General features: G+C 44.9%; 1 protein-coding gene across 2 annotated transcripts in view; it reads right to left on the reverse strand.

Annotated features, from left to right (window-relative positions):
* The window catches only part of NCF4 (neutrophil cytosolic factor 4), a 47,020-nt gene that overhangs the window by 17,201 nt on the left and 2,383 nt on the right, over positions 1-27,436 (reverse strand). The window contains exon 1 of one of the 2 annotated variants that reach the window (XM_025206875.1): positions 18,113-18,155. The exons of the other annotated variant lie outside the window; for it this stretch is intronic. Within the exon in view, the coding sequence (XP_025062660.1) occupies positions 18,113-18,150 (38 nt within the window). The 5' untranslated portion in view covers positions 18,151-18,155. Of the gene's footprint in view, positions 1-18,112; positions 18,156-27,436 lie in introns of those variants that run through there. 2 annotated transcript variants of the gene reach the window in all.

Below are 27,436 nucleotides of genomic sequence, written 5' to 3' on the forward strand. Positions count from 1 at the left end.
CTGACATCACCAGGATTTACTCCTCCCTCCCAGCTATTCACCACATCTTCAGTTGTGCACAGTTTGGGTTGGCTGCCTCAGTCCTCTATGGACTCAACAATGATTTCCCTATTTACTGGAAGACTGTCATCCTTGTACTGAGGGACTACAGGTGCCAGAGTTGCCATCTGAGAGTCTCTATTTGAGAGACTCCAAGGTTCTGTATTCTGCTGTCTGTGCAATTCTCTCCCCTGTGCTGTCAATGCAAGCAGAGGGTACGGTGGTGAGGCAATGGAGATGCTGGACAGAAGCTGCGGACCTCTGAACTCTGCTGCTTGCTCTGTTTTCCCTGTCAGCCCTGCTGAGTGTGTAATCCTCATGTAACCTGAGGCAAAATTAGCACTCCCCTTCCCTTCCCCTGGGCCTCTCTTAATGGAGCTTTCTCCCAAAATCCAGAGGGTCATAAGGGCAGCCCACCCTGAACAGAAGCCTTAGTCACAAGACTTAATCTAAATTGGCTCAGAAAAATAGAGACAACCTAAGCTGGCAGTACATTGGGCCAGGTGTCCCCAAGCATAAGCAGAGTACCTAGGCTGCTGGCTTCTGCAGACAGGCTTTTGCTCCCTGCAGAGCTCCTCAGCCAGTCTTCTCAACAGTCTTTAGGCAACAAACCAAAAACCCCTTCTGCTCTGTCCCAGGTACTGGAGGAGGAGTTCTTTGGCTCTGGCTCTTAGCACAGCACCCTGGCCCTCCTATAGCAAGCAGTTGTGTTCACAGCTTGCTTCTTTCTCTCCTGCTTAGTCTTCTGGAAACTTTTAAAACTCCTAGCAGGACACTTCCTGCCTATCTAAATGGTCTGCAGCTGGACTCTCTCAACAGAGCTGATTGTTCTATCCTAAAAGAACAGACTGCCCTGTTACACCAAGACTGTGTACAGAGAATGTGAATGGCACCAAAAGAAGGCATTCTCCATTAAAAAGGGATGAGAAGGGCTGGAGAGATATTTGTGAGATAATTGAAATCTATCTGTTGCATGGCCTCAATTTGACCAAACCCATATAATTTGCATCTAATCAGCTCAAATGGGATGTGACAGACCAGAAACAAGGTTGCTAACCTAAGATATCAGGGGAACATAAGACGTGATGTCATGCAAATGGCTTAGTCAAGTTATGTCTGTGTAACAGGGTGCTGCTTTGCAAGAAAAGCATGAGATCCCAGCTTATTCTATTACTCACAGTTTTTAAAATAGTGAGAAACAAATCAGAGTAATTTTGCATCTGTACTACTGTGCACACAGGGCTACAAGTAGGACTAGTGCTAAAAGAGGTCAAGCTGGGAAGGGAATAGTTTTCCCATCCCAATACACTTTTTGAGATCACAAAATATTTCCCATTCTGCATCAACGTAAGCAAAGACCATTCAAAGTTTTTAAACAAATAACAGCAAGAAACCCACCCCAGAAGACTGTCAAAACTTTTCTGGACTTGAGGCAGCCCTCCATAACTTTTCTGACTTTAATACCACCCACTTAAAAAAATAATTTCATTTTTTTTGGCTACAGAAAAATAACAGAGCAATTCTTCTGTAGTAAAGAACTCAGAAAGCCCACAACAGGCCAGAGTGGTTTTGACACTGTGGATTCCTACTGGAAATCTCTGGGTTTAATTTGTGAACCATGTGTAGGTTTTTGCACACCTAGCAGTGGTAACATTGTATCGCTCACTGCAGCACCCTCAAAAGAATCTCACAATAATCAGTGGGTTAAAACATCCATCAGGGAACACTAGGACCCAGGTTCAAGACGCTGCTTGGCTATTCTCTCCCTTCTGAACTGAATACCCTAAACACTGGGTTAGTGGCTATCACTTGTAGGAGCTGTTGTACTTTGCATACTGTAAATATTAATTGGAGAAGGTACTGCTGACCCTAGGGGTGTTTTTGGTACCATGAAGGGTCAAGGAGCCAGTCTTACCAAAAGCAAACACTCAAAAGAATGAGATTAAGTAATTTTAATAACAATTTTGATATTGAAATAAAATAGTATGTGAATGATAAGACTATACAGGTAAGGCAGATCAAACCAAATAATCATCTGTTCATTAATAGCTGAATTTTTAATATACAATATAGAAAGAGTTTAATATTAAAGTTTAAGTTCTAAAGTCTTAAAAGCCTCTACCAGGAACTCAGCTTGTTAGGGAAAAGGACTTCTTACCTAGGTTTAAAAACTAAATTTCAAAGACGCACTTATCTTGGTTCAACTGAAGATGGGCAATTCAGCAAGAGCCACAGTTCAAAGCTGAAGAGCACAGATTATACAGCTAAACCTGGATTTTTATACTCAATTACCTGGCCCAATTTGAAAAGCCTACTAAATAAGGCTAGAATATGGAGAAATGTGCCTAATGGGTTTATTTAATCATTAATATTAATGTGAACTCTATCTAACCTGGTTATTGAGTGTAGCTAGCTCATTGTGAAGCAGAAATGCCTTAATCACTTTATAAAAGTTGCATCTGCTTTAAACCAGATCTTACTGGTATAACACCAATAAGCATCCCTCAGCCAGCTTCTCTTGTCTTACCCTTCTGAACTCACCCCATCTATGATATTTTCTCCCCTACTCATTTCCTTTGTCCCTTCTTCTCTCACCCAAATTCTGGTCAAGCAGATGCAAGCAAATGCTATAATAATATAACATACAACACAACACATCATATTATATCATAACATCTCCTATAAGACTTGAACCTAGAACTCCAACAACTCATTTAAGTGCCCTGACCTCTAGGCTGTAATGGGAGGCTCCTTCTCTCACTCACAAATATTTAAACAAAGTAGAACAGCTCCATTAGAAAAGACCTGCCCCCAAATAATTGACTTACTAGGGTACTCATTTAAGATGTAGGAACCTAGGTTCAAATCCATAGTATGAATCAGAGCATGGAATTAAAAATGGGTCCTTCCCATCTCAGGTGGCTGTCCTAATCACTGAACTATTAAATTATTTCTCTTTTTCCTCCTCCCAGAATTTCATTATGGATCTAAGAAAACTTTTCCAACAAAACTTTCACCAAAATCAGCATGCTGCCATTAAAAGTGTCCTGAGATGGGACTGTTAGTGGTTTCTGATACCATTTGGATGTAGTGGTGATTAACAGACTATAAATCTCCTAGGTCATATTGATGACCCACTGATAATACACAAGTAACAGAACGTGCATGCACTGAAATACTTGTATTTCAATGTTCAGGTGTATTGCAGGGGCTGAAGGAATGCAATTCTCATCCTGTACTGGTCTCTGAATAAGCCAAAGTGATATTGCATTTAGATCATATTAAGGATACTTGAAACATGGGGCATTTATAGACATGCTCTAAGAGTGGGGTGGGAGGGGAGCTTTAATTAGAGCAGCTCTGAGAGCCACTCCAATTAAAGTGCTCGGAGCATCACGTGTATCAGTATCCCTGCACTGAAAAATGGTGGCAGGGATGCTTTAACTAAAGCTCATCAAATGAGCTTTAGTTAAAGCACCCCCACAACCATTTTTCAAAGCAGCAATGATGATATATGTGATGCTGGAATCTGCTGGAGTGCGGTAATTAACACGCTCCAGCAGACTCGATTAATTAGAAGTTACAGTAATTACAGTGCATTGGAGCAGCCTCATTGCACGTGTATAGGTGCCCACAAATGTGTATACATTAAAGCTCATTAACTCGTGCCATTGCCAAGTGTCCTCTGTCTCCAAGTTATGCCACTTCAGGTGAGGGTTAACTCTGGGCCATGCTACCCAGCTCATGTTAAGCTAACTTCAGTCTGTTCCACAGAGATAAAATGAGCAATTTGCAGCCCCCCAGCACCTCAGGATGCCCCATCCACAGCCCCCCCCCCCCACCTCGAGCAGAAAAAGAGCCCAGGTGTCCTGGCTCCTAGCCACGCCCCTGCTCACCAGCCCTCTAGTGGCAAGTCAGAGCTGTACAGTATAGGCAAGAAAGTATCAACCCTCAACATACAACAGCTCACAACACATTTTAACTTTAACACTGCTTAACATTCAACAGATTTAGTATGGTCTAAATGTAACGTGTCGCTTCACCCTCACATCTTTTAAGATTCTGATCCCTGTTCGTTATACTCTATTGCTAAATGAATGTATTATTTAATTGGTGATTGAACATAACCATACAGTACTTTTCCAACAGCACACGTTTCGAGAAGAAGACCACCATTCTAGCACTCACAAGCAAGCTCAGCCAAAAATAACATCCTTAATATTAGAGATTGTACAGAATGTCATTGGCATATACATATAACTAAATCAGGTGAGCAGCACTATTCGAGACTCCTTCAGTTTGCCTCAGCTTTTTGGTGTTCTTTTACATGTCCTATGATGTGGGACTGCCTTCCCATTAATTGTTCAGACCTCACTCTTGCACTAGCCACCTGCTGTTATCCACTAGCACCCATCTTCCAGACATACAACAAGTAAGGTGGAGTCCACAGTCAAGTGCCTGGGGCACTCCACTGTTAAAGAGGAAGCCTGAGTTTTGGTCCTTTTTCCCAGGATTATTTTTGGGTTTTGTCTCCTGAATGACTAATATAAAATGTACAAACAGTGATGGGAGCATGGATCAGAACTCCACTTTCCCTATTGAGTATCCTAAATCCTAGGCTACAAAGTCAGGCATCCTCTTACCAGCACTCCTGTCCTTAAAATACTTGTTTTTTTGGCTACACGCTGACCTAGCTTTAATTGAAGAGATGGAGAATGCTTCTGAAGCCAACAATTCTGTAAATTGGTAGCCAGGGTTCACTTTGGAGAGGTGGGAGATGTGAGATGTCAGTTTGAAACCTCCCAAACTAAGGAAAGCTTAGAATTCAGGTTTCTCCCTTTACTAAGCTATTATATAAACGGCAGGTGGTACCATCAGCAACACAACCATGAGTCCTTCTGTCATAAGAGGACTCTGACCTCTAGATCCCTAATGGACAGGGCCACTTAAAGTGCTGGAACCCTTAGCTAGGTGCCTAAACTTCAGAGATGGGTGGGAGTTCAGACACATCCTCATGCTTAGCATTTCCTTCTAGCTAGGTAGCTCCCTAGTCAGCATATGGGCTCTCTGAATTACCCATGGACATATCTAACTGTCCCTGTTGCCTGGATGGGAAACCAAGGTGACCATTTTCTTGGAACACCCACCTGGGGCCAGGTGTGTTGCAATACCTAAGGTGGAGGTACCGGAAGTGCTGCTCTGGATCTCCCCAATTCTTGTACAGAGTTCAAAGGAGGGCTGACTCATACAGCTAGGCAGAGTGGGAAGTTTGGAAGTTCATGCAGAAAACTGGTGAAGACTACCTTCTGGGTTGAGGTAGCTTTTCCAGCTCCAGATCAAAGCCATCAAAGGGGTAAGCAGAGATGTGGTCATGTTACTAACAGGGACCAGAAATCATAGTGGAAATACATAAGTATCCTCTGGTACTGGTGGAGCAAGGAGCTGCTAACATGAGGTCTTTACCTTAGTTTGATTAGTCCTGTCAGAAAAGCATGAAACCTGTTTAAAGTATTCAGCTTTGCAGATAGATGGACTCTGAGTTAGAAGTCTGCACCCACACACTCTGGGTACACAGGAACTTTGGCACCTGGACATGGGCCATGGCAGAGAGAAGTAGGCAAAGGACGTCTTTTATTCATCTCCAGCCAAGCATCAGAAGGGGAAACTGTGCACCTGCAATTGCTCCTTACTAAAGCACAGGAAAAATCTGGTGTGCACTAGCAGTAGTGACCCCCTGTGGCAGGCAATGTTTATTTCTCCTAATAATGCATTTGTCTGCCTGCCAATTGCCTGTGGAGAGAATAAAACCCATCGGTCTCAATTATTGCCATTCAGCACAGAAATAGCTTACACTCATGTCTAGTTCACAATTGGAAAAAAAAAACCAACCTGACAGAACAACATTAGAAAACACTCAATGAATACTTCCAAGTCTCAGGAAGGTTTTGAGGATGCGGATTTGGAGCCAAGGTTAGGACTGTGCTACTTTATTCAAATCAAACAATGTTGTCCCTGTCTATCCAGAAGAAGCTTAGTGTAGACCCTGTTATTACTGATATAAAGATGCCTTTTCAGGCATAGGTTATTCCCTCTCCCAAACAGGAATAAGATATGCTGTCACAAGCACTTTCATAGCAGCATAACTGTCTGCATTAACTGTCAGGGTTGTACAGCTTTACCTACACCAGTATAGTCATAGTGGTACATCTTTCTGATAGAGATGTGGGCCCCAGTCTGCTCTTTATAGAAAGCCACATGGCTATTTGTCTAGAGGTTCTCAAATTGGGACATTTTGTCCCTAAATATGGTGATGGATTCAGAGAGTAGAGTGAAGAGGGCAGCATGTATGTGCCAAATCTGGGGATGTCAAGGACCCTACACATCTGCACTCTGTCAGCATTCCTCCATGAGTACACCTACCATCTGCCTCACTTGCTGGCCTTTCAAGACCCCATCCTCCCTTCCATGGAAGACAGACTTGGGTGGAGAAGCCAGCCCAGAGCTCTACTGACAGGCAACCTGATCTCAGTCTCAAGGGATTGCCAAGCTTTCCATTCCAAGTGTACTACGTGGATGATGGAAGTTTGCCTGAGGCCTCCAGATCTCACTGCAAGAGGGCTGGCCTGCCATACAAAACCTAGGTTTAGAGCAGGGGGTCTAGGAATCAGACTGGACTCAGTTCCCAGTTCAGACATTCACAGAATTTTCTAAGAGACCTCTCTCTGCCTCAACTTCTTCATCGGTATAATGGGTGTGATAATGACTCCCTTACAGGCATGGAGTGAGGGTTTTGGATGTCATTTGTATAGACGTCTTTGAGAGAGTTAGGTGAAAGGTGAAACAGGAGCCTGTCTTTTATTTTCGCTTCATGTGTTGGTGAAAGTTATCTACATAGGAAAATGCTCAAGCCAAAACAATGTAAATGTATTAGCTTCAAATATAACATTACATTAGTAATGTCAAACATAACATTAGTATATACTCTGAAGTATTAGCATGTAGACACTAATGATACCAAACCCCACAAGCTTATTCCTATTCCCCTAAAATTGAATGCTGCTGCTAAGTTATAAAACTATGTTAAAGAAAGGGAACCAATAGGCCTGCTGGATTATGGAAACAGAGGGTGGAGAAAATTGTAAGAAACACTAACTATGTCTGTGAGGGATCTGGTCAGGGAATCCATTGCCTTGAACCTTGATAGTACCTGTATGCTACCCCAGATGGAAATGCTGCAAGAGTGAGTATTGTATAAATGTATGCACATATATTAATCCATATTTGTGTGCACACGTATGGACACAAACATATCCCTGGGCAATTCAGGCACATTCACATTTGTACCTTTTTGCAATTCACATCCACACACTAATGCCACTGCAGAATTTTCTCATGAACACCTTCTTCAGGGCATTTCAACACTGGCATATCAAGGATTTTACTGTTTTAATGACATGAAGAGGGAGCCAAAATAATCCCTCAAACCATGACCTTTTCTGTTGTAGTTTTTCTGAATGAGATGTCTGCAGTTGGGATGGTATCTGAAGAACCCAGCCCCTGAGTGACTGCCAGTCTCTGCCTCAGTGCCTACATCCTCCTTGCCAATGCTTTATTTAGTTTTCCAGATTTCACCACAGCTTCTGGAGTCCTGGTGCCCATTGCAATATACTTGCTCCCTGAGAATCAGACTGTGGCGAGATAGAACGGAGGAAAGAAGAGCACACATTTTTGTGCTGGCACTTGGAGCCCTTTGTAAGCTGAAAGAGGATTCCCCCATGTGCGGGGCTATTAATAAAGAATCAGGTTTTTAGAAAAGGGGGAGAAAAGAGAGTTAAATAAGTGAAAAAGTGTGAAATAAACTGGAAGCAAAAGGCAAAGCAATTCCATTTCAAAGCTGCACAACAGAATTCCTCTTTTCCTAAAAAAAAAACGCTTTCTTTCAGGCAAGCGGGTTTCAGTGTCTAGGGAATTGGACACGCATGCTACAGGGAGGTCAGAGCTGGGAAGACATGGGTAATACCCCAGGTCCAGCTGTCTCTCTTTTCTCTCTCCTCTCCCAGAGTTCTGCTGAATGTGACATTTTTCCCCTGGCGCCTCACACACACAACTCTGCTGCTAATTTTATGCCCAGGGTTCTGATGCTGTGTAATTTGAGGCTGGAGACTCCTCCAGCAGCCTGCCAGCCAGAGCGCGCACATCTCCCAACACTGCTCCGGCTGCAGACGAACAGGGAGGGGGAGAGAGGGGGAGAGAGGAATAAGCCAGACAAGAGACAATCTTCTAAACTTGTGTGGGATGTTCGGCTGACTTTTGGCTCTGCGGTTTGCTGGGGAGATCCTCCTTTGCCCTCACTGTCTGTCTCCCCTTCCTCTAACTGTGTTTAAGTCATTACCAAGCTGCAACTCACAGCTAACCTTTCCACTGCTCCTTTTGTCTCCATATAATAGTCTGAGGTTGAATAGAGGGGCTGGCCACAAGGACCTTTTAACACTGCTGCAGAAAAGGAAGGGGCACAAGTGGCAAGGGCAAATTTTATGAAAAACAGCAGACGTGTCTTTGAGTATGGAGAAGGCTCAATTTCCCTTCCCTCAGTGGAAGTCTCTATGCCCCAAAGAGAACTGTCATGCTATGTCTTGCCCAAGAGACTCTAATCAAATGGGATTGAGCGTATTGTCTTCAAAAAGTGAAGAGAAGTCACTCTCAGAGCACCAGTTCACTTGCAGGTAAACCCCCCATGTTCAATCTTTCACTTAACAACTCTCCAAGTCACTTTCATCAGTTTCTTTTTAAAGTAGTTAGGAGATGAGCAGGATCTTTTCTTAGATGGCCTGATTCCATTCTGGGCACAAGGAGGAGAAGATGGGGCTGGCTCTGTCCCCATTTGGCCTAATGAGAAGAGCCTTCATTCCACCTCCTTCCATGCCAGGCACCCCTGCCACTCTTCACTTTCGGCCAGCTGGTCCAGGTTTTGCTGATGCTCTCACATCAGCATTTTCTACAGGAGTGAAAAAAACACTGAATTGAACCCAGATTCCACAGTACTTAGTCATCCTCTGCTGCTGACACTACAAAAGCAGACCATCAGCACTGCTCTATGTTGTCCACTCCCAATCTCCTCCTAATCGCTGCACCAGCCAGATGGAAAGGGAAAGACTGGAGTAAAAAGAAAGAGGAGAAATGAAGAGGATACCCATCACCTTCCTTTCTGGATGGTACAATCATCCTCAATTGCCTCCCAAATGGATGGCAAGTCTGATATTACAAGTAGCAAGAAAAAAAATCACTGGTCTCCCTGCTCCACTTTATGCTCTACCAGCCCACAGTCATGCTTCATGCAGAACAGACAAGTGTTGTAGCTAAGCCACCAGCAGTAGTGAACAGGAGTCATATCTCTCCTTCTCTTATTCTTTCCAAATGGGTCCCCCATGAACACTTCAGTGCCCAGGCACATACACTCCTTCTCTCCCCTTATGCTCCTCCACAGGAGAATGCTAACATCAAATTCATATAGGTTTGAGAAAAAACACCAGCCCTGCCCCTCCCCTTTTCCTGCTCAGTGAATCTTTTGCAATAAAAGGTGTTTTCCCAGTGCCAGTTTTCCTTAATTAGTCTCCCTTCCTGAAACATGTCTCCCCATCTCCTTTCTTGATCACTACCACATGGCACCCACAACCTGTCCATGACTCAGGCCTGTAGCCTAGTCATTACCTTTGTCTTAAACCTTTCCCTAGGTCCTCACAACCAGGCCATATCTCAACATTGTCAATTTGTTTCTACATAATAGGTACTTCCCATCTATTCACCCAACAAAAATCTCAATAACATCCTAGCACTGGAAAATATAATGTTACACCAAAAACAATGACAATGGTGACTCATAATATATCTTAAGTATGAAGAGGGATAATGAAACATCATGTTGGAGAAAAGCAGCGAGTCTTTATGGCAAATATCCTACTATCATTTATATATATTTACTGGTTGACTTTGATAGTGATTATAGAACAGTAGAAAAGTTGCTTTCTATATAATTCATAAGTCCTCAAGCATTGACTCAATAAACCAGTGTCCCACACAACAAAGAGAGTTTACCATTAACTTCCTATCGGAAAGAAAGGAGTCCCCCAAAAAAGGCTCGAGTGATCATAAATGTCTTGGGGTGTGATCTGAAGACAACCTAGATCAGGCTCTGGGCAGTGACTGGAGAAATGAGTTCTACAGCCAGGAGTCTCAAATGCCCTGCAACTAGCTAGGAATAAATACAATCCAGGAACCAACAATGTCTTCGAGAAGTTCCCAAACATTACACTGGAAGATAACAGAAGAGAGCGGTAAACACATTTTGGCTTGGTCTATCCTAGAAGGCTGTGAAACTATAGCTGAGGGGGGGAAAAAAACCCTCCTACTAGACTGATAGTTTATACCTGTTCCTAGAATAAACTAACAGCATTTTTGCCATTGTAACTGAATTTAAATTTGTTGGTATAGGTATGTTAATCAAGGATGAGATTTTTTTTCTCTCCCCTAAACAACAACAAAGCTTCTAATGCAAACAAGGACTTAGAAAACTAGATCCCAGGCCTTGACATAGAGCAAGAAATACTAATGTCAATGGACCTGACTGAGACAAAAAACCCTCTCCTGTGAATTATGTAAGAGCAAAAGTATCTGTTGTCTTTCATGTGTGACAGAATGTAATGGGTTTTAATGCTCAAAGTATAGTCTTTATAATTCCTTTCATAATGAACTTTGGATCTGGGGGGCAAGAGAGGAAGGTCCAAGCTAAAAAACGTGGATACTCGTATTTCTCATCTGGAGCAAGATATAAATAAATGACCAGGATAGATTAGATTAGACAGCAAATCAGATAAAACCACTTGCTGGCCCGAAGGACTCACTGCGCTGTCCACTGGAGAAAGGGAAGGAGTGCAAGGGAGGAGAGAAAGGGAGAAAGGACAGTGAGGAAAAGGGAGAAAATGAAGGAGGAATGGAGAAGGTAGGTATGTGTGGGAGGATGGAAGGCACAGAAGGACTGGGGAGAGTCCATCCACTTCTCCAAAGGCATGTATTGTATTTCCAAACTTGACCCACATGTGTCCAGCCTTCAAATTTATGAGAGGTACAAAGTGGACCAGGCAGCAGCCGGACCATAAATCATTCCTCTTGGCTAAGCCAGGCTGACTTACATTTGCAGAAGGGAGGGGTGGACTGAGTGAGTAAGAACCCAGTCCCTACCTTTGTTTGAGGGCTGTTACCTAAGATATAGTCTCTAGGCTTCAAAAACCTACAGGTATTCAAAGATGACATTAGTCCTTGCAAATATCTCTCTAACACAAGGGATAATATAATGGAGCTTCATCTTTCTCACCTGTTGGTCATCCTAGCTGCCTGACACAAGGGCACGCTCCCATCCTCCTCAATTCACTTCAGACTCTGCAGCTTTAACAATCTTGCTGTCCCAAACTCTCTCTTTCTAATGCTGTTTTTTTCATTCTTTTCCATCATTTGTTTTCCTTCTCAATAGCCCTCCTGCTTCTGGCCTTGGTTAATTTTTCTTTCTTTCCAAATCTCTCTCTCTCTCTCCTATTATTTTTTGTATTTATGACAGTAGCATTGAGAAGCCACATCAAGGACCAGAGTGTCATTGCACCTGGTGCCACGCAAACGTATAGCACAAGACAGCCCCTACCCCAAGGAGCATGCAGTCTAAGTAGCAAACCTAATTTACTCTCCCCTTTGCCTTCCCTTCTTCTCATCTTTGTTGAAACCCTTTTTTTCTTTTCTTCCTCTCTTTCCTTCCAGCTTTGCTTCATTTTACAAGTTGGAGAAAGGGTAGTGCAGAGAGACAGGAGAGGCATTTCTACAGGGAGGAGAGAGATTGTGAGGGGCCTAGAGTGAGCCAGGAGGGGACTTGCCATGCAATGTGCTCACCATTTTCTAAACTGTGTTAACCAATTCACATCACACAGTTCGACTCAAATCTCAGTTTGAATTAAGGGTTAATAGATGATCAAAGAGGTTTGCCCCTTTCTTCACAGACCAGTAGCCCATGTGCTTGGGCAGAGCTGGGGGCTTAGCCAAGATACTGATACTTAGTCACAGTGACCTGTTGTTGGCACATTTGACTTTGTAAGGTCTTACTTTGTGCTTGATAGCCTCTGTTGTGTTGCAAAAACCCAAATCCCCTTGAGGGGATTGATATTTGCAATGCTTATCTGCATTCCCAAGGAATGCTATCTGAGCTCTTAAGGACTGTTTTTCCTAAAAGTAAGGCTATATATACAAAGTTAATTAATACAGTTTAAATTGCCTAATTCGGACTGCCCTGGCCTGCATTAACTTTAATCCTCATTCAATGAGGATTAGTTAATTCAGGCTGGAGCCAATTTTAATTCGGACTACAGACGGTCACATGTATATAGTGATGGCTGTAGTCTGGATTAAACCTAGAAAAATGTAACATCTATAAATGGCCACAGTCAGCAAAGGAGGCTTGCCAGTGGAGGGAGCTGTCAGAGGTGACTGCGTTGATTATATCAGGGAAAGAAATCTGCCCTGGCACTCCGGTGGTTGAGGTTTTAGCCCAAAAGTTATCTGGATAATTTCAACAGCTTGTTGTCTTCCTGTCAATCAACAGAAAATGTCCTTTTACGTGTGAACCTGATTGGGTTGTCCAGGCCTCTGACATTTTATTTAGACACTGGAGCCAGGACTCTGTTAAAGTCTCCCTGCAGCATGTGGTTACCAGCTGCCATCCATCCTGACCTGTGCAGGGTATGTCCTGACCTGCAACTAAAAAGCCCCACTTGTTTGGGTTGCGTTTGGTTTGTCTTTTTTTAGAGATGCAGACATGTTCAGGCATGGACAGCTACCACAGTAGGATACCCAGTCTCCTATTTGTGGGGAGGACTGAAATGGAAGAGGAAGAGAAACAGGGGGAACTCTCCTAAGAAGGGAAGCTTTTGGAAAACAGTTTCTTTTAACAGAAAACAATGCCAATAATTCCAGGACTGGGTTGACAGTCAGAAACAGCAAACTGTCCCCCTGTCCACTCACTCTTTCATCCCCCTTGAAATTCTTCCCTCCTTCTTCCCACCCCATCTCCCCCCTCCCCACCATCTTCCTGTACCCTGCCACCCCACTCTTATTCCAACCCATCTTTTCTCCTCCTCACACTTCTTTGTTTTTATCCTTTCCTCTGCTCCCCATCCCACTACTCCCTCCTCCACCCCCCAAAAATACTGATCTTTAAAGCAAGAGAATGGAATGAAATTCTTCAAGGCCGTCTCCTTAATAGCAACTAATGACTTGGCTTCCAGCCAGGTCATGTCCTGACAGCTCCCTCTTGTCAACTGACATATCAAGTGTGGGAGGAAGCTTTGGAATGAGGGCCAGGAAATCCACAGATTGCCCTGGTAATCCTAGGGAAAGCCAGGTCTGCATTAATGGTTCTTGTAAAGCAAGCAGAAGAACTTAGCACCTGACGCATTTTAGGGCAAGCCCCTGAAATGCGGTCCCATGCTTCAAAAAAGTGACGTGGACTGGGAGAGAAAATGGGGGAAACAGACAGATACTGGTCAAATGAAAACTTGGATGGAAAGTTGGTCTGTGTGTTTCTCAGGAGCCATCTCAGGAGCTTTTCTTCCATTGCAGTCACTCCCAGACATACTGCACTGTTATGCCTGCAAGCACCCTGATAACCAGACTGCAAAAGAAATTGGCAGATTTTAACACATGGCTTCAACTGTTCTCATAAAAACTGGTCATCTCAAATGGTATGCCTGTTCTGGGGGCAGAAACAGCCAACATACCTGAGACTGGAGCAATCCTGGCCACTGACTGGTAAGCACAGGAAAGCAGAGGGTTACAAACATACTTTGTTCAGCAAATGAGTAGTACAGGACATCAATACATACTGTACATCATAGAGCTGTCCAGTTGGAGGAGGACTGTAACTTCAGAGAGAGTCAGAGAATTCCTTGAGATTTTGCTTGTTCTCAGTGGTGTGTCTACACATGCATTTGATGTAGGAGTAGTTTACTCACAGGTAAACTACTCGCGAGTAAATGCTCCCAGGCAGGCATCTACATGTGCAGGGAAGCAGGAATAGATTTGCTACTAATAGCAGCAAACTGCTCCCGCTTCCTAGGGCAATGGGCCCCTGTTCCTGGCCCTGGCTCCCGAATGGAGGCAAGGACTTGGCAAAAGCTGCAGGGGAGAGGCAGGTCCCAGCCTTCTGCCCCAATCTGCCAATGGGGCAGCTGGCAACTAGCTCACTACAAGATGCCCTGCCAGTGGATCAGGGCAAGGGTTTGGGACCTGCCCCTCCCCTACAGCTTTTTCCAAGTCCCCTGCCTCAATCACACAACCAGGGCACGGGACTGGGACCTGCCCCTGAATGGGACAGTTCCCAGCCCCTGCTCTATGATCGCGGGGTGGGGGCTGGAGAGCCTGTTCCCTGCTTAGCTCCGCAATTGCAGAGCTGGGTACGACAGCAAAGCCAGTGCTGGGAGATCCTAATTTCCCAGTACCAGCACCATGATCACGGGGCCAGTGCTAAGAGATGCTTATCTCCTGGCACTAGCCCAGTGGTTGTGGATCTGGTCCTGGGAGATAGGGATCTCCCAGCCCCTACTCCCCAATCACAATCTTGGAGCTGGAGGCTTAGAGCTCCCTGCTGCCAGGGCACAGGGACATAGTCCCCACCCAGGCTCCAGTGGCAGAGCCTGCCCTTGCAGCAAGCAGCTCCTGGGTGGCAGAGAGCAATATCTAGCCTCCTGGTGGCCTGCTGACCAGGAGCAGATTTGCTCCCAGTCAGGCGCCTACATGAGCACTACTGCACAGTAAGTAATTTTGCTACTTCCATTTCCAGGTAGCAAATTTACTCGTGGTTAGCGAGGTTTACTGTGCAGTAAGCATGTGCATGTGTAGATGCACACACTTACTACATAGTAAACTATGGTACTGCACAGTAAAGCATCTCATGTAGATGCACCAAGTAATGATTAAGTCACTGTTTCTCACACATTCAAAAGCCTAGCTGGCACTGACTAGTGCCACCTTGTTACACATGTAATCAGATAGCTTTTTTTTTTTTTTACATAGGATTCCTTGCTTCAGAACAAGATTTTGGTGCATTCAGCCCAGAATCTCTCTCCTTGGTTCATAAAATCAGACCCACAATCCCTTTCCAATTACTTTACTTCCAATAGTAGATTAGAATTGTTTTGCTCTTCCAGATGTTTCAGAAAACAATATTAGAATAAAATGCAGTCACCCATTTCTTCAATACAGTCACAGAAGAGTACTTCCTTACCGGTGCTAGTGATCAACTTACATTCTAGCACCTTGATAGTCTTAGCTAAGATAGTGACAGATGCTGTGCTTCTATATAGAAATATATCATCCTTTTTCACATCTCCCTCAGTTATTTGCTACAATAATAGCATGCAGCTGTGCGTTCTACCAGCTAATTAAGCGCTGTGTGAAAAGAAAACATTTCCTTTTGTTCACATTTAAATTTTATCAAGCGCCCCTCCTGCTTTATTCAGATAAGGATTAATAAGAAGAATTTGACTTGCCTTCTCTTTCACATCAAGTATTCCATAAAATTCTATCTTGTCTCCTCCCACCTAATTTCTTCCCCAGATAGTCTGAGTAATACAGATAGGCAGAATTTAACTAGGAGTTAACATTAGGGGAAAAATAATGAAATAAGCATTAATAGAAAAATCAGGCCCCGAGTCTAACTTCAGTGGGTCTCTTTGGGACAGAACCTCTCTATGTATTGGTATAATATCTAGCATGATGCGGCCCTGGTCTTAGTTCACAGCTCCAAACACTGCTGGAATCTAAAATGGCACCATCGGTGCCACCAAACAGAGGCCTCCAAGACCTTCTGATCAGTTAGTCTCTTCTCCAATTAAATGTCTGGCTGAACCTTCGTAGTATTGATGTGGTTACTGTCTTGACGTATAACTGACTGCCCACACGCAGCGCTGGTCAACACCTCCTCCCCCCGCATTGCTACACATAGGCAGTATTAAGAGGATGTAGCAGCTGTGCAGAGAGCTCACATACGTATGTCTGTCTAAACGCTGCCACTGAAGAAGTGCAGAGAAAGACATTCTCCAGACATGACAGCCTGCGTAAGTGCTGTAATGGGTAAGGAGAGTAAAATCATCCCCAACATAACCTCATCACAATTAGTTAAATACAGAAGGAAAAAACTGTCTGGAGCAACTGTGTGAGGGAAGTGTTTATTATATAATGTCCATTTCAGTAGAATATCCTATGCATAGACTTGCAAAGGAACCAGTTACCTTAAATACCCACACTTGTAAATATCCCTTTCCCCACCTTTCTATTAGAGCATTTGCTTCCCAGAAAGCCTCCCCCCTGCCACAAACAATCCATTTGCCTCTCTAAGACAAGACAGCATTGTGCATCACCTTTCAAGGCAGGTTTTTAGAAGTTGTCAGTGTTTTGCTCTCCCATCTTCAGACTCCTTTTAAGGAGCTATTAGTCTTATAGGTTCCTTAATCCTCCAACTAAATTTATCAGCTGTTGATTGCAGCCAAGAGTTAAGCTAAATTAAACTTTGGAATCCCATGTACAGTGTATCAGATGCACTTAAGTTCGGAGAGGTGGAGCTGCAAGCCCCTGAATGTCCTAATTACTAACTGCCAAGAGATCCATCCATCTCACTAAAGGTTTCAGGGGACTCTTTCACCTATTCCAAACCAGTACAGCTTCACTGAATTCATCACAGCAGAAAACTGATCCAAGGAAACACTCTGGCACTTAAACCCTTACAATCTCATGCGAGTAGGTGTGTACATGTAGACACATGCCTTTGCAGTTGTGTATGTGACTGCATCCATGTTTGTGATGTCTGTGCAAGCACTTACCTACATGGTAAGCAGGGAGGGGGGTTTGTGTGTGCATGTGTTCCCCAGTTCTCACCTTCTCTTATTATTCTCAGGTGTTCTCTTGCTTTTTCTCTTTCTCAGTATCTGTCAGAGGTCTCACCTCTCCCACTTTCCCCTCTGCTTTCATTCCAGGCAATGAGACAGTGTCTCACACAAACACTTCACACAATCCACCTAAATAATTGGTTTTAGTGACACTGTGTTATATTCCCCTACCTTCCAAGACTGTGCAGTCCTGTGCTACTCCAGTGTCCTAAAAGAAACTACTACTGCTCTCCACATGTCTCAAACAGAGGCAAGGGACAACCAAGGGTTCACTCCTTAAAGAAAGAAAAATGGGAAAAGATATTGAAATCCAAGAAGCGATGGGCTAGAACACAGGCCTTCCAGTTCCAACCCAATCTAGGTCAGTACTTTGCAGTCACTGCCATCTGACAGTTGTTCAGGGTCCCATGTAAAATAATGGTCTCAGTCAAGGTCTTCCCATCACAAAATAAATCATTCATTGGTGCTAACTGGTCCCCCTGTTGGTAGTCTCAGCAAAGAGACCCCAAACTGAGGACCTGGTCCAATTCCAATTTAAGTCAATAAAAAGTTTTCTGTTGACTTTAAGGGAAGACGGCTCAGCTTGCGAAAGGGCAATGGAGACTGAACTCCAGTTCCCTGGCCTAGAAATGTTCCTGTAAAGCAAGGTGGGGTGCTTTGGAAGGGCAGTATTGGAAAAACTCTGCTGCCAGGGACCACACAGTGCCTACTTTGAGTCTATGCAGAAGATTTCTATCAGTCAGGCATTTTTTACTGGCACAGTATTAACTTATCTTCCTAGGGAAGGCCTGGGGAATAGATATTCAGCTGTCCTACATCCTCACAGTGACCTAATATGGAACTAGCAAGGGAACTGAGGAGGAATACAGCATAAAGAGTTAAGCAAGCAGTATCCAACAAACCAGCTCAGGGAAACAGATGCTACCTCTCTTTTCCCCCATATGCCCCTTCTCCCCATCCCCTACACATATCAAGGTGAACAGAAAAAATAACAGTAGAGGTTTAGCCAAAGACATGCAATGGGGTCAAATATCCCTCTCAGGAACTTACATCTCTCTAGAAATAGGCCAAATAGCTAGAAAGTCACCTGATTTTACCTGGAGGAGTAATAAAGGTTCCCCATAGAGCAAAACATGCAGGCAGGCCATGCACTGCTCCACGAGCATCTGTCTCCCTATTGCTGGTGTGTGTGAAGATTAAGAGTATGTGTAACCAGAGACAGAAATCATCTGTCCATGCCCTCATGAGAAAGAAGCAAGCCCTCTCCTTCCTGAAAGAAAGATGACACTCCCCATTATGACTAAGGCCTTTGGGAACTACCAGAATATACATATTTATAAACAATGTTAGGGACAATGAAATCGAACTCCACCAGAGAAAGGCAAGAAAGGCCCCAGTCAAGAGAGAGGAGTATGATACCTCAATTTGTGATATATTAGATTGGTGTAGGGATTAAAGCACAAGCCTAGGGCTCAGGAGACCTGGGTACAATTTCTTGTGTCATCACACACTACCTGTGTGACCTTACCCAAGTTGATTAGTTTCTCTGAGCCTTGGTTTGCTGTCTGTACAGGAGGGATAAAGAGGATAAATACATGAAAGATTACAAGGTCCTCAAACACTGGGAGATGTAGAGGTACAATAGCTAGATGACATTCATAACTATGGATTTAGGCAGGAGAACTAAAAAGGGTGAATGCCTACTACAGATTGGAATCTAGAGTCTGACAACTAAGGCTATGTATGGAGCCAAAAAAGTACTATCAAAAGTTTGCTTAACAAAAACTGTAAGGTAAAATTATGGCATGCTAAATAACTGGGCCGGTGTGCACTGGCACAGCTAGACAGAAGGATGATGCTGAAGGTGAACACTGATTTTCAGTTGGAGATAACCCAGATGCAGGAGGAGTATGTAATGCTAGACTTCCATTTCTCATTACCCGCTACCATCTGCCCTGGCAAACCAAAACTAAGACTAAGAAGGAGTTCAAGGTATATACTGCATGAACCCTCTGCTGAGAGTGCCTATTAGGGCCAAACCAGCTTGAAATTTTTGTGAAATAAACTTCTGTCCATTAGAAACTGGTCTGAGGTCCATCAACTTCTTTCAAATAGGCTACTGAACAGATGTTACAGACTAATGACTTTTAACTACTACTGTCTTGGACAGGATTCAAAGCAGTGACCTAAAGATGATGGGTTCTATATCCCATTCCTAACCACATCAGGTGGAAAAACTATTAGCCAATGAAATACTGCCAGGTAAATTAGCAGCTGACAGAATCCTCTCTCTCTCCTTCTCCAACGCTAGTTATAGACTTTCTTAGCCAGCACTTTCCACCTGGGACATTGGCAGGAAAAACCCCAGACAGACATAGAGCCCATCGCCATAGAGCCCTCCCCACCCCACTGGTTAGCTGGAGCCATGCAAGTCCTGTACAGACTTCTGCTATTAAAAGCCATCTCACTCTGCACTTTGCTGTAGCAATGGTATCACTGAATATCTAACAAAAAACCTTGAAAAGAGCAGATTCCTCCTACTTGGGAAGTATACTCACAATTTAGGGAGCCAAGTTACCCTGAAACTTCAACTGCTAAAACAGAAGGCACGTCTCACTGAAGGCTATTTACCCTGATCTAACTCCTTTTAATCCCCTCCTCTCTCCAACCCCTAGTATAAGTGGGGATAAGTAATGTAGCCACCTTTCTGCTGTGCTAGTTTATCCTAGTATATAAACCCCTGTGGTAATAATTACATGGACTTACCCATCCCAGTGTGAATAGCACCACAGTGGCAATTATGACAAATGCCTGATCGACACAGCTCTCTGTTGTAGAGAAAACTGAGTCTTTCCATTCCCTTAACCTGGGGTCAGGGTTTCCCACTGGGGCTAACAGCTTTTTTTCCTGCTGTAGGTATCCATTTGAGAGTTGCTAAGAGGTGTTATGATACACAGTTCTACCCTTTCAGCACTCCTTTTTTTTTCTTGTTGAGTGAGCCGAACCCAGCTCTCACCAGGGACCTGCACAGCAACTGCTATCACTTTTGATAAGAATTATCACCTTCTGGTGATACCACTCAGGACTTTTCACGTTCTTTTCCACATCATTTACAAAATCTTACGAACAGAAGAAGCCCCAAATCCCACCTCTAGACTGGCCTGTTGGTGACCTACTTCTAGCTTCTGGGGTTCCTATTTACAGTTCTTGTTATTTCCACATTTTGAATCCATTTTTACAGAAGTGCTATCAAAAAATACATTAAAATTGTGATTCAAAGGTCACAGATTTCTACCAGGCGAATGGGAAGAGTTATTCTCCTGACTAGTGAGAATGCATGGAAACTAAAAAGCAATTGAGTAAGCCAAACACTCTACCCAGCAGAGGGAACCAAGATATACAAACAACCCATAAAGGTAGCTGATCTACACAAGGACATTGGCATATTTAAGCCACAGAGAAGCCATGCAAAAATATGCATGTGCATACAGAGGTGCACATATGGGCACAAGCAAATATGCCCATTAGCCATAAGCCATAGTACACTAATTAAAAGTAGTGTCCTTTAACTTAGTTGTATTTCATATGCATTCTCTCTAACTAATCCTTCCATATTTCATGCATGCACCAGACCAAATCTTCCCCATTTACTGCAGAAATGTTCCCCAAAACACTTACGGCTCTTTGCTTACTATTCTCTAAGCTAAATTTTAAGGTGTATTAGGCACTGCCTCCTTTAGTACTTAACTGTATGTTTACATGACTAAAGTAATGTAAGTACTAAAGTACTAAAGCAACACAAATCCCATTTGCGACCATCAAAGATTCTCTGGTACTCTTTCCAAGAACAAATGTATTTGCCCTACAGCTCTGACCAAATTCCAACGTGAATAATTGCATTCTGCCTACTTAATAATTCCCAGTGCAGTGCCATTAGTTGAAATGAATCTTTGCTTCTGTTCCCCCAAAATGTGTTGGTACAGCATTGCTGGCACAAGAGGGCTTACAGCTCCAAAAAGGAGATGCTTACAGGGATATATGCAAGAAGTGTGGCTACACAAGGTACCCCTTTAAAAGACAGCTCATGGGGGCTAGGAAAGGTGGCACTATTATATTCTAATTTGTTTGGTTTTTATAAGTAGAAAAAAGAAGCCAGAGAACAGTGAAACTGGAGCCTCATGAAGATGAGCTCAATTGCAGCCTTATGAGGAGCGGGAAGACAGGGATGCATGCAACTCAAAGGCTTACAATGAGGGGCCTGAACAAAATGGTGCTCAAACAAGAGTCTCACCTTTCTTCAAGTAGAAGGTAAGCCCAGCACTGAACTGCACTTCAGTGGTACAACCTGTAAAGTGCTTTGAAACCTTTTAACATTGAGGCACATTGTAGAGATACAAGACATATAATCCCTATGAGGATTGTCTCAAATCTAATGGCATTGTATATGGTCACTAGATCCTACATGCTCCCCAACCTCCTGCAACTTGGACCTGATTTATCATTCTTGGATCATTTCCTGGGAACAGGTTGGAAACTGCCACAGATAGTTGAGGATATTCCACAGACTCAGGGAGGAAAGCAATCCTACACTACCCTGGGCACCTCAATACCAGTAGGATGCCGACAAAATTGGAGGTAAATCAAAGAAGAGCAACAAAAATGATTAAAGGGCTAGAGAGACTGATTTATGAGGAACAAGTAAAAAGACCTAATCATATATAGCTTGGCTAACGAATGGCTGGGGATATTATAACCGGCTGTAAAAATATTTGAAGTGTATAAACAACAAGCAGCACAAGGAATTGTCAGGGTGAATGAGGGAGCTGGGCATGGGAGTAACAAGATGCAATGTGAAGGGAAAAGTTAAGTGGACAGTCAGGGAACATTTTGTGTCAGTGAAAGCTCTCAAGCTGTGGGACATCTTCCCAAATGAAGTGGTCACATAAGTCATTAAACAAATAAAACGAAAGAAAGAAAATGTAGGCTTGGTGCCAGGCTGGCAGCTTTGGAGATCAAAGTCTCTTGTTCTCCATGTAATTGATACAGTCTGGACAGCAGCAGTGCACGCTTCTGTTCTAAAGCACTAGCAATAGGCTTGAATACTGACCTCAACGATTATCTCAGCTAGGTTCACTAGTCGGGATTTAAAGCACCTCCATATCAAGATCTGAGGTGTTTGTGTGTAGACAAGATGGGAATTACAGTTAAAAATTGTGTAAAAGTCCTGGTTAACTTTGCAATGAAGATATAACCTAAAAAAGAGTTTCCAAGGCCTAAACATTCTTCAGTTTCCTCAAAAAAAGCCAGTGGAGGTAGTGGTTTAAGTGATGTGGCCACTTACCTATTGATCAGTGGAATGAGACATCCTCTCCTCCCAACTAATTTATTTTCCCACAGGTATACTTTCACCAATCAGATGTCACACAATAACAGCACACAGTTGCTCCTGACTTGGATTAGATTGATAGCAGCAACCTATATATTGCATTCTCCATCCCACCAGGTGAAAAAAAATGTTAGCTAAATTAAATAATCACCATCTGACAGAATTCTCACTTTCTGCCTGAAAAAGTGTTATGGATTTTCTTCTCCCTTTGTGAATTAGCCTCAGTAGGAATCAACTTAAAGGATAAGAAAGGATTTCCTCTAATCTATGAGACTTTCACATGGCTGGGCTATTCAAAGGAATTACATAGACTAGCTCTCCATTTGCACAGTATTAACTACTGGGATTCTGTCCTTGCTCGTGGACCTACAAAATATGAAACATATGTTCTCCTGCACCAGACCAGATGGAAAGACAACATAAGAGGTAAACCACAGCCCAGCAGCCAAAAAAAAGAGGTATCCAAACCTTGATCCTTAAAAACCATCAGAGGAAGAAGATGAGAGGGAAAGGCTACCCAGACAGCATCCAAATAACAGTGGAATAGAGCCTTTGCAAACAGCCAAGAACAAGATGACCTCCCCAAACCAGCCTCTGCTCTTGATCCTCTGTCAAAAAGTATAGCAATTTGTTATAATGCAAAGCAAACTCCATGTTGTATGTTTCAGCGGAAGGCACATTATGGAGCCATGCTGTTTCAATGGTCAGTTATCTCACCAGGGGAAACACTTAAGCCCAGAAACATCAGATGACTCAAAATATAACTACAGTGAGGACAGATATACCAATTATACTGATATCAAATGATAGCAAAACAAGCCATTACAAAGTAAGTGTTATCTGTGCAGCCTCATGTAGAAATACAAGTGACCAAGGGTGGTCAAGCACTAAAAAATGCTTGAGAAGTTGTGGAATCTCCATCCCTGGAAATTGTCAAGAGCAGGTTAGACAAGCACTTGGTTGGGATAGTTTAGTCAGGTATGACCCTGCTTTGAGCAAGGGGTTGGATTAGAAGATGACCTCGTATGCTAGGGACAGAAGTTACACTTAAACTGGTTTAAGTGATAAGAAACTGCTTTAAACCTGTAACAGAATATAAGTTCGGTGCACATAAATCAGGTTCAAAATGGCCAAAACTAGTTTAAGATAAACCTGGTTGACCGTAGTATCATAGATTCATAGATGTTAGGGTCGGAAGGGACCTCAATAGATCATCGAGTCCGACCCCCTGCATAGGCAGGAGAGAGTGCTGGGTTCAGATGACCCCAGCTAGATGCCTATCTAACCTCCTCTTAAAGACCCCCAGGGTAGGGGAGAGCACCACCTCCCTTGGGAGCCCATTCCAGATTTTGGCCACTTTAACTGAAGATGTTCTTCCTAGTGTCCAGTCTAAATCTGTTCTCTGCTAGCTTATGGCCATTATTTCTTGTGCCCCCCCAAGGGCGCCTTGGTCAGTAGAGCCTCACCAATTCCCTTCTGTGCCCCCATGATTAATTTATAGGCAGCCACAAGGTCGCCTCTCAACCTTCTCTTGCGGAGGCTGAAGAGGTCCAGGTGCCCCAATCTCTCCTTGTAGGGCCTGGCCTGCAAGCCCTTAACCATACGAGTGGCCCTTCTCTGGACCCTCTCCAGGTTATCCACATCCCTCTTGAAGTGCGGTGCCCAAAATTGCACGCAGTACTCCAACTGCGGTCTGACCAGTGCCCAATAGAGGGGAAGTATCACCTCCTTGGTTCTGTTTGTCATGCACCTGCTGATGCACGATAAAGTGCAGTTAGCTTTGCTGATGACTTTGTCACACTGACGACTCATGTTCATCTTGGAGTCCACTAGGACTCCAAGATCCCTTTCTGCTTCCATGCTACAGAGCAAGTCATTTCCTAAGCAGTAGGTATGCTGGACATTTTTCCTCCCTAGATGCAGCACTTTGCGTTTCTCCTTGTTACATTGCATTCTATTGTTTTCTGCCCATTTGTCCAACCTGTCCAGGTCTGCCTGTAGTTGTTCCCTACCCTCTGGTGTGCCCACTTCTCCTCACAGTTTTGTATCATCCGCAAACTTGGACAGAGTACACTTCACTCCCTCGTCCAAGTCGCTGATGAAGACATTGAAGAGTATCGGTCCAAGGACCGAGCCCTGCAGACCCCACTGCCCACGTCCTTCCAGGTCGACACCAACCCATCCACCACCACTCTCTGCGTACTACCCTCTAGCCAATTTGCCACCCACTGGACTGTGTAATCATCCAAGTCACAGCCTTTTAATTTGTTCACCAGTATGGGGTGGGATACCGTATTGAAGGCCTTCCTGAAGTCTAAGTAAACGATGTCTACCCCTACTCCTGTGTCCAGGTGTTTTGTAACCTGGTATCTGACTTAACTGACTTAGGTCAAACCAGCATATGAAACTTCTGTCCCAGACCCCTCCCTGGTTCAAGTTACATCACAGTCCCCCAGCATCCCAGCATGCTTTGCAGGACTGGGCTGGGTTGTGCTAGAGCAGAGCAGGGTTGGCCCTGCCCCTCTGTTCTCTAACTGGAGCAGTGACCACTGGCTGACAAGGGGGTGGGTGTGCTGGGGTCACAGCCTTGTTTGCCTTGAGGGGGCGGAGCAGCCCCTGCCAGACTTTTCCCCACTGAAGTGCAGGGGGCAGGGGCATGGGACAGAGGAGAATTAAACCCCCCTGCTTCTCCTCTCTCACGGCAGAGTCTGCCTGGCTTCTCACTCCTGCTTGGGGCTCAGCACAGCCCAGGACCCCCAGAACCCCCCTCCCAGCCAGCGGGCAATCCCACTTCCCCTTCCCAGCCACCAGGGCCTGGGTCTCACTTGGGGCAGCCCAGAGCAAAGGCCAGATCAGGGGGGAAGGAAGGGAATGAAACAACCCCAAGCCCAGGTGGGGACATACACAGAGGGAGCACGGCAGTGACAGCTCCATCCTGGACATGAGCAGCACCGAGCAGAGGGACCCAGGCTGGCAGCAGGGGAGGGGAGCGGGGCAGGGAAGGGGCTCAAGTGCATCTGTGCTAGCCTGGGGCAGAGCCGACCTGAGCATGCAGCTAGGGGAGCAGCCTCTGCGCAGCAGCCCCTTCTACCCACTGAAGAAAGGTGCCAGGGTTAGGCCCAGCCCCCACAGCAGTGTGCATGATACAAGCTCACCCCATCAGCCCCAGGTGCTATTACTTTTGTCCCCCAAGTGCCGAGCTGGGCATGCACTGCTAACTTCCCCTACCCAGCAGCAGCAGCACAGCATGGCTCACATACTAGGTGCCAGGTGCAGGGGCAGTAACCCAACAGCTTCCCTACCACCGCCGCCATCCAGGGGCCTGCCCTGGCCATACTGATAGGTACTGCCTGGCGCTTGGTACAGAGGGCTGCGCTGCACTGTTGCTGCCGGGAAAGGGAAGTGAGCAGTGCATGCCCAGCTCAGCACCCTGGGGGATGCAGGTAATAGTGCTCAGGGCTGAGGAGGCAAGCCTGTACCATGTGCACCACTGCAGGAGCTAGGCCTGGCCCGGCCAGTGCTCTCCAGAGGGCAGAAGGGGCTGCCAGGCAGGAGCTGCTCCTCCAGATGCATGTTCGACTCAGCTCTACTCTGCCCTGGGCTAGCATGGACACACTTGAGCCCCTTCCCCCCCGCCAACCCCTCAGCCTGGATCCCTCTGCTTGGCAGGGCTCATGTCCAGGATGGAGCCCCTGCCACCACAATCCCTCTGTGCGTGTCCCCACCTGGACTTGGGGCTGTTTCGTTCCCCTGCCTCCCCCCAATCTGGCCTTTGCTCCTGGGCTGCCGCAAGCAAGACCTGGGCCCCAGTAGCTGAGAAGGTGTAGTGGGATCGCGCTCTGGCTGGGAGGGGGGCTCTGGGGGTCCTGGGCTGTGCTGAGTCCCAAGTAGGGGGGAAAAGCCAGGAAGACCCCGGCTGGGATCCCTGCAGGCCAGGGTGGGGTTTTAAACCCTTCCCCAGTCAGCCTGCTGGACCCTGGTCACACCCCCCTCAGCTCAGCTTCCCTCCAGCCTGAAGGCAAGGCAGAGCTCGCTCTAACACTTCCTGGCTTCTAGCTTAAGCCACTGCAGACATGTGGCTGCATTTTTGGAATCAAAAGTGAAAGTCTGTTCATTTGCAAATCAGTTCAATCTACACAAGTTATACTAACCTGCAAAGACTGAATCAATTCAGGCTTGGGCTTTTTGAATGTCTGTACTTAGCCATAAAGTTCCTTCCAGCCCTACATTCCTAAGATCCTATAAATCCATTCAGGGTTGATAGAGAATCAGTTCAGCTAGCATGTATTCCTGTGTGATCCTGCAGAGGTAAGAATTATATCATAACTTCTGATGTTTGCTCCTAAAACAGTTTAAAGGATATGTTTGTCCACAGCTTTAGGTCCATAGCCTTAACCACTCAGAACCAATACAATGGTACAGCTGGTTGCTGGAGAGAAGAACAAGGAGCTCCAGGGGGCCCCAACAATGCAATATCACCTTCACGCTTACTATTTTGAGAACAAAACGTGTAATATGCCATAAATTCAAGCACCCCCACAAGAAATGTAATACAAAATAAATACAAAATACAAATTATCAAGGCTCACATTTGCGAGAGCCCGGCAGGACAAATTATGCTGAGGGGAAACCAGCACGGGTTCGTAGCAGGTAGATCATGCCTGACTAATCTAGTCTCTTTTTATGACCAGGTTACGAAACGCCCCGACACAGGAGGAGGGATGGATGTCGTGTACTTAGACTTCAGGAAGGCCTTCGATACAGTATCCCACCCCATACTGGTGAACAAGTTAAGAGGCTGTGACTTGGATGACTACACAGTCCGGTGGGTGGCGAATTGGCTAGAGGGTTGCACCCAGAGAGTCGTGGTGGATGGGTCGGTATCGACCTGGAAGGGTGTGGGCAGTGGGGTCCCGCAGGGCTCAGTCCTTGGACCGATACTCTTCAATGTCTTCATCAGTGACTTGGACGAGGGAGTGAAGTGTACTCTGTCCAAGTTTGTGGATGACACAAAACTGTGGGGAGAAGTGGACAC

The sequence above is a fragment of the Alligator sinensis genome, unplaced genomic scaffold (genome assembly GCF_000455745.1).
Source record: "Alligator sinensis unplaced genomic scaffold, ASM45574v1 scaffold215_3, whole genome shotgun sequence".
Taxonomy (NCBI): domain Eukaryota; kingdom Metazoa; phylum Chordata; order Crocodylia; family Alligatoridae; genus Alligator; species Alligator sinensis.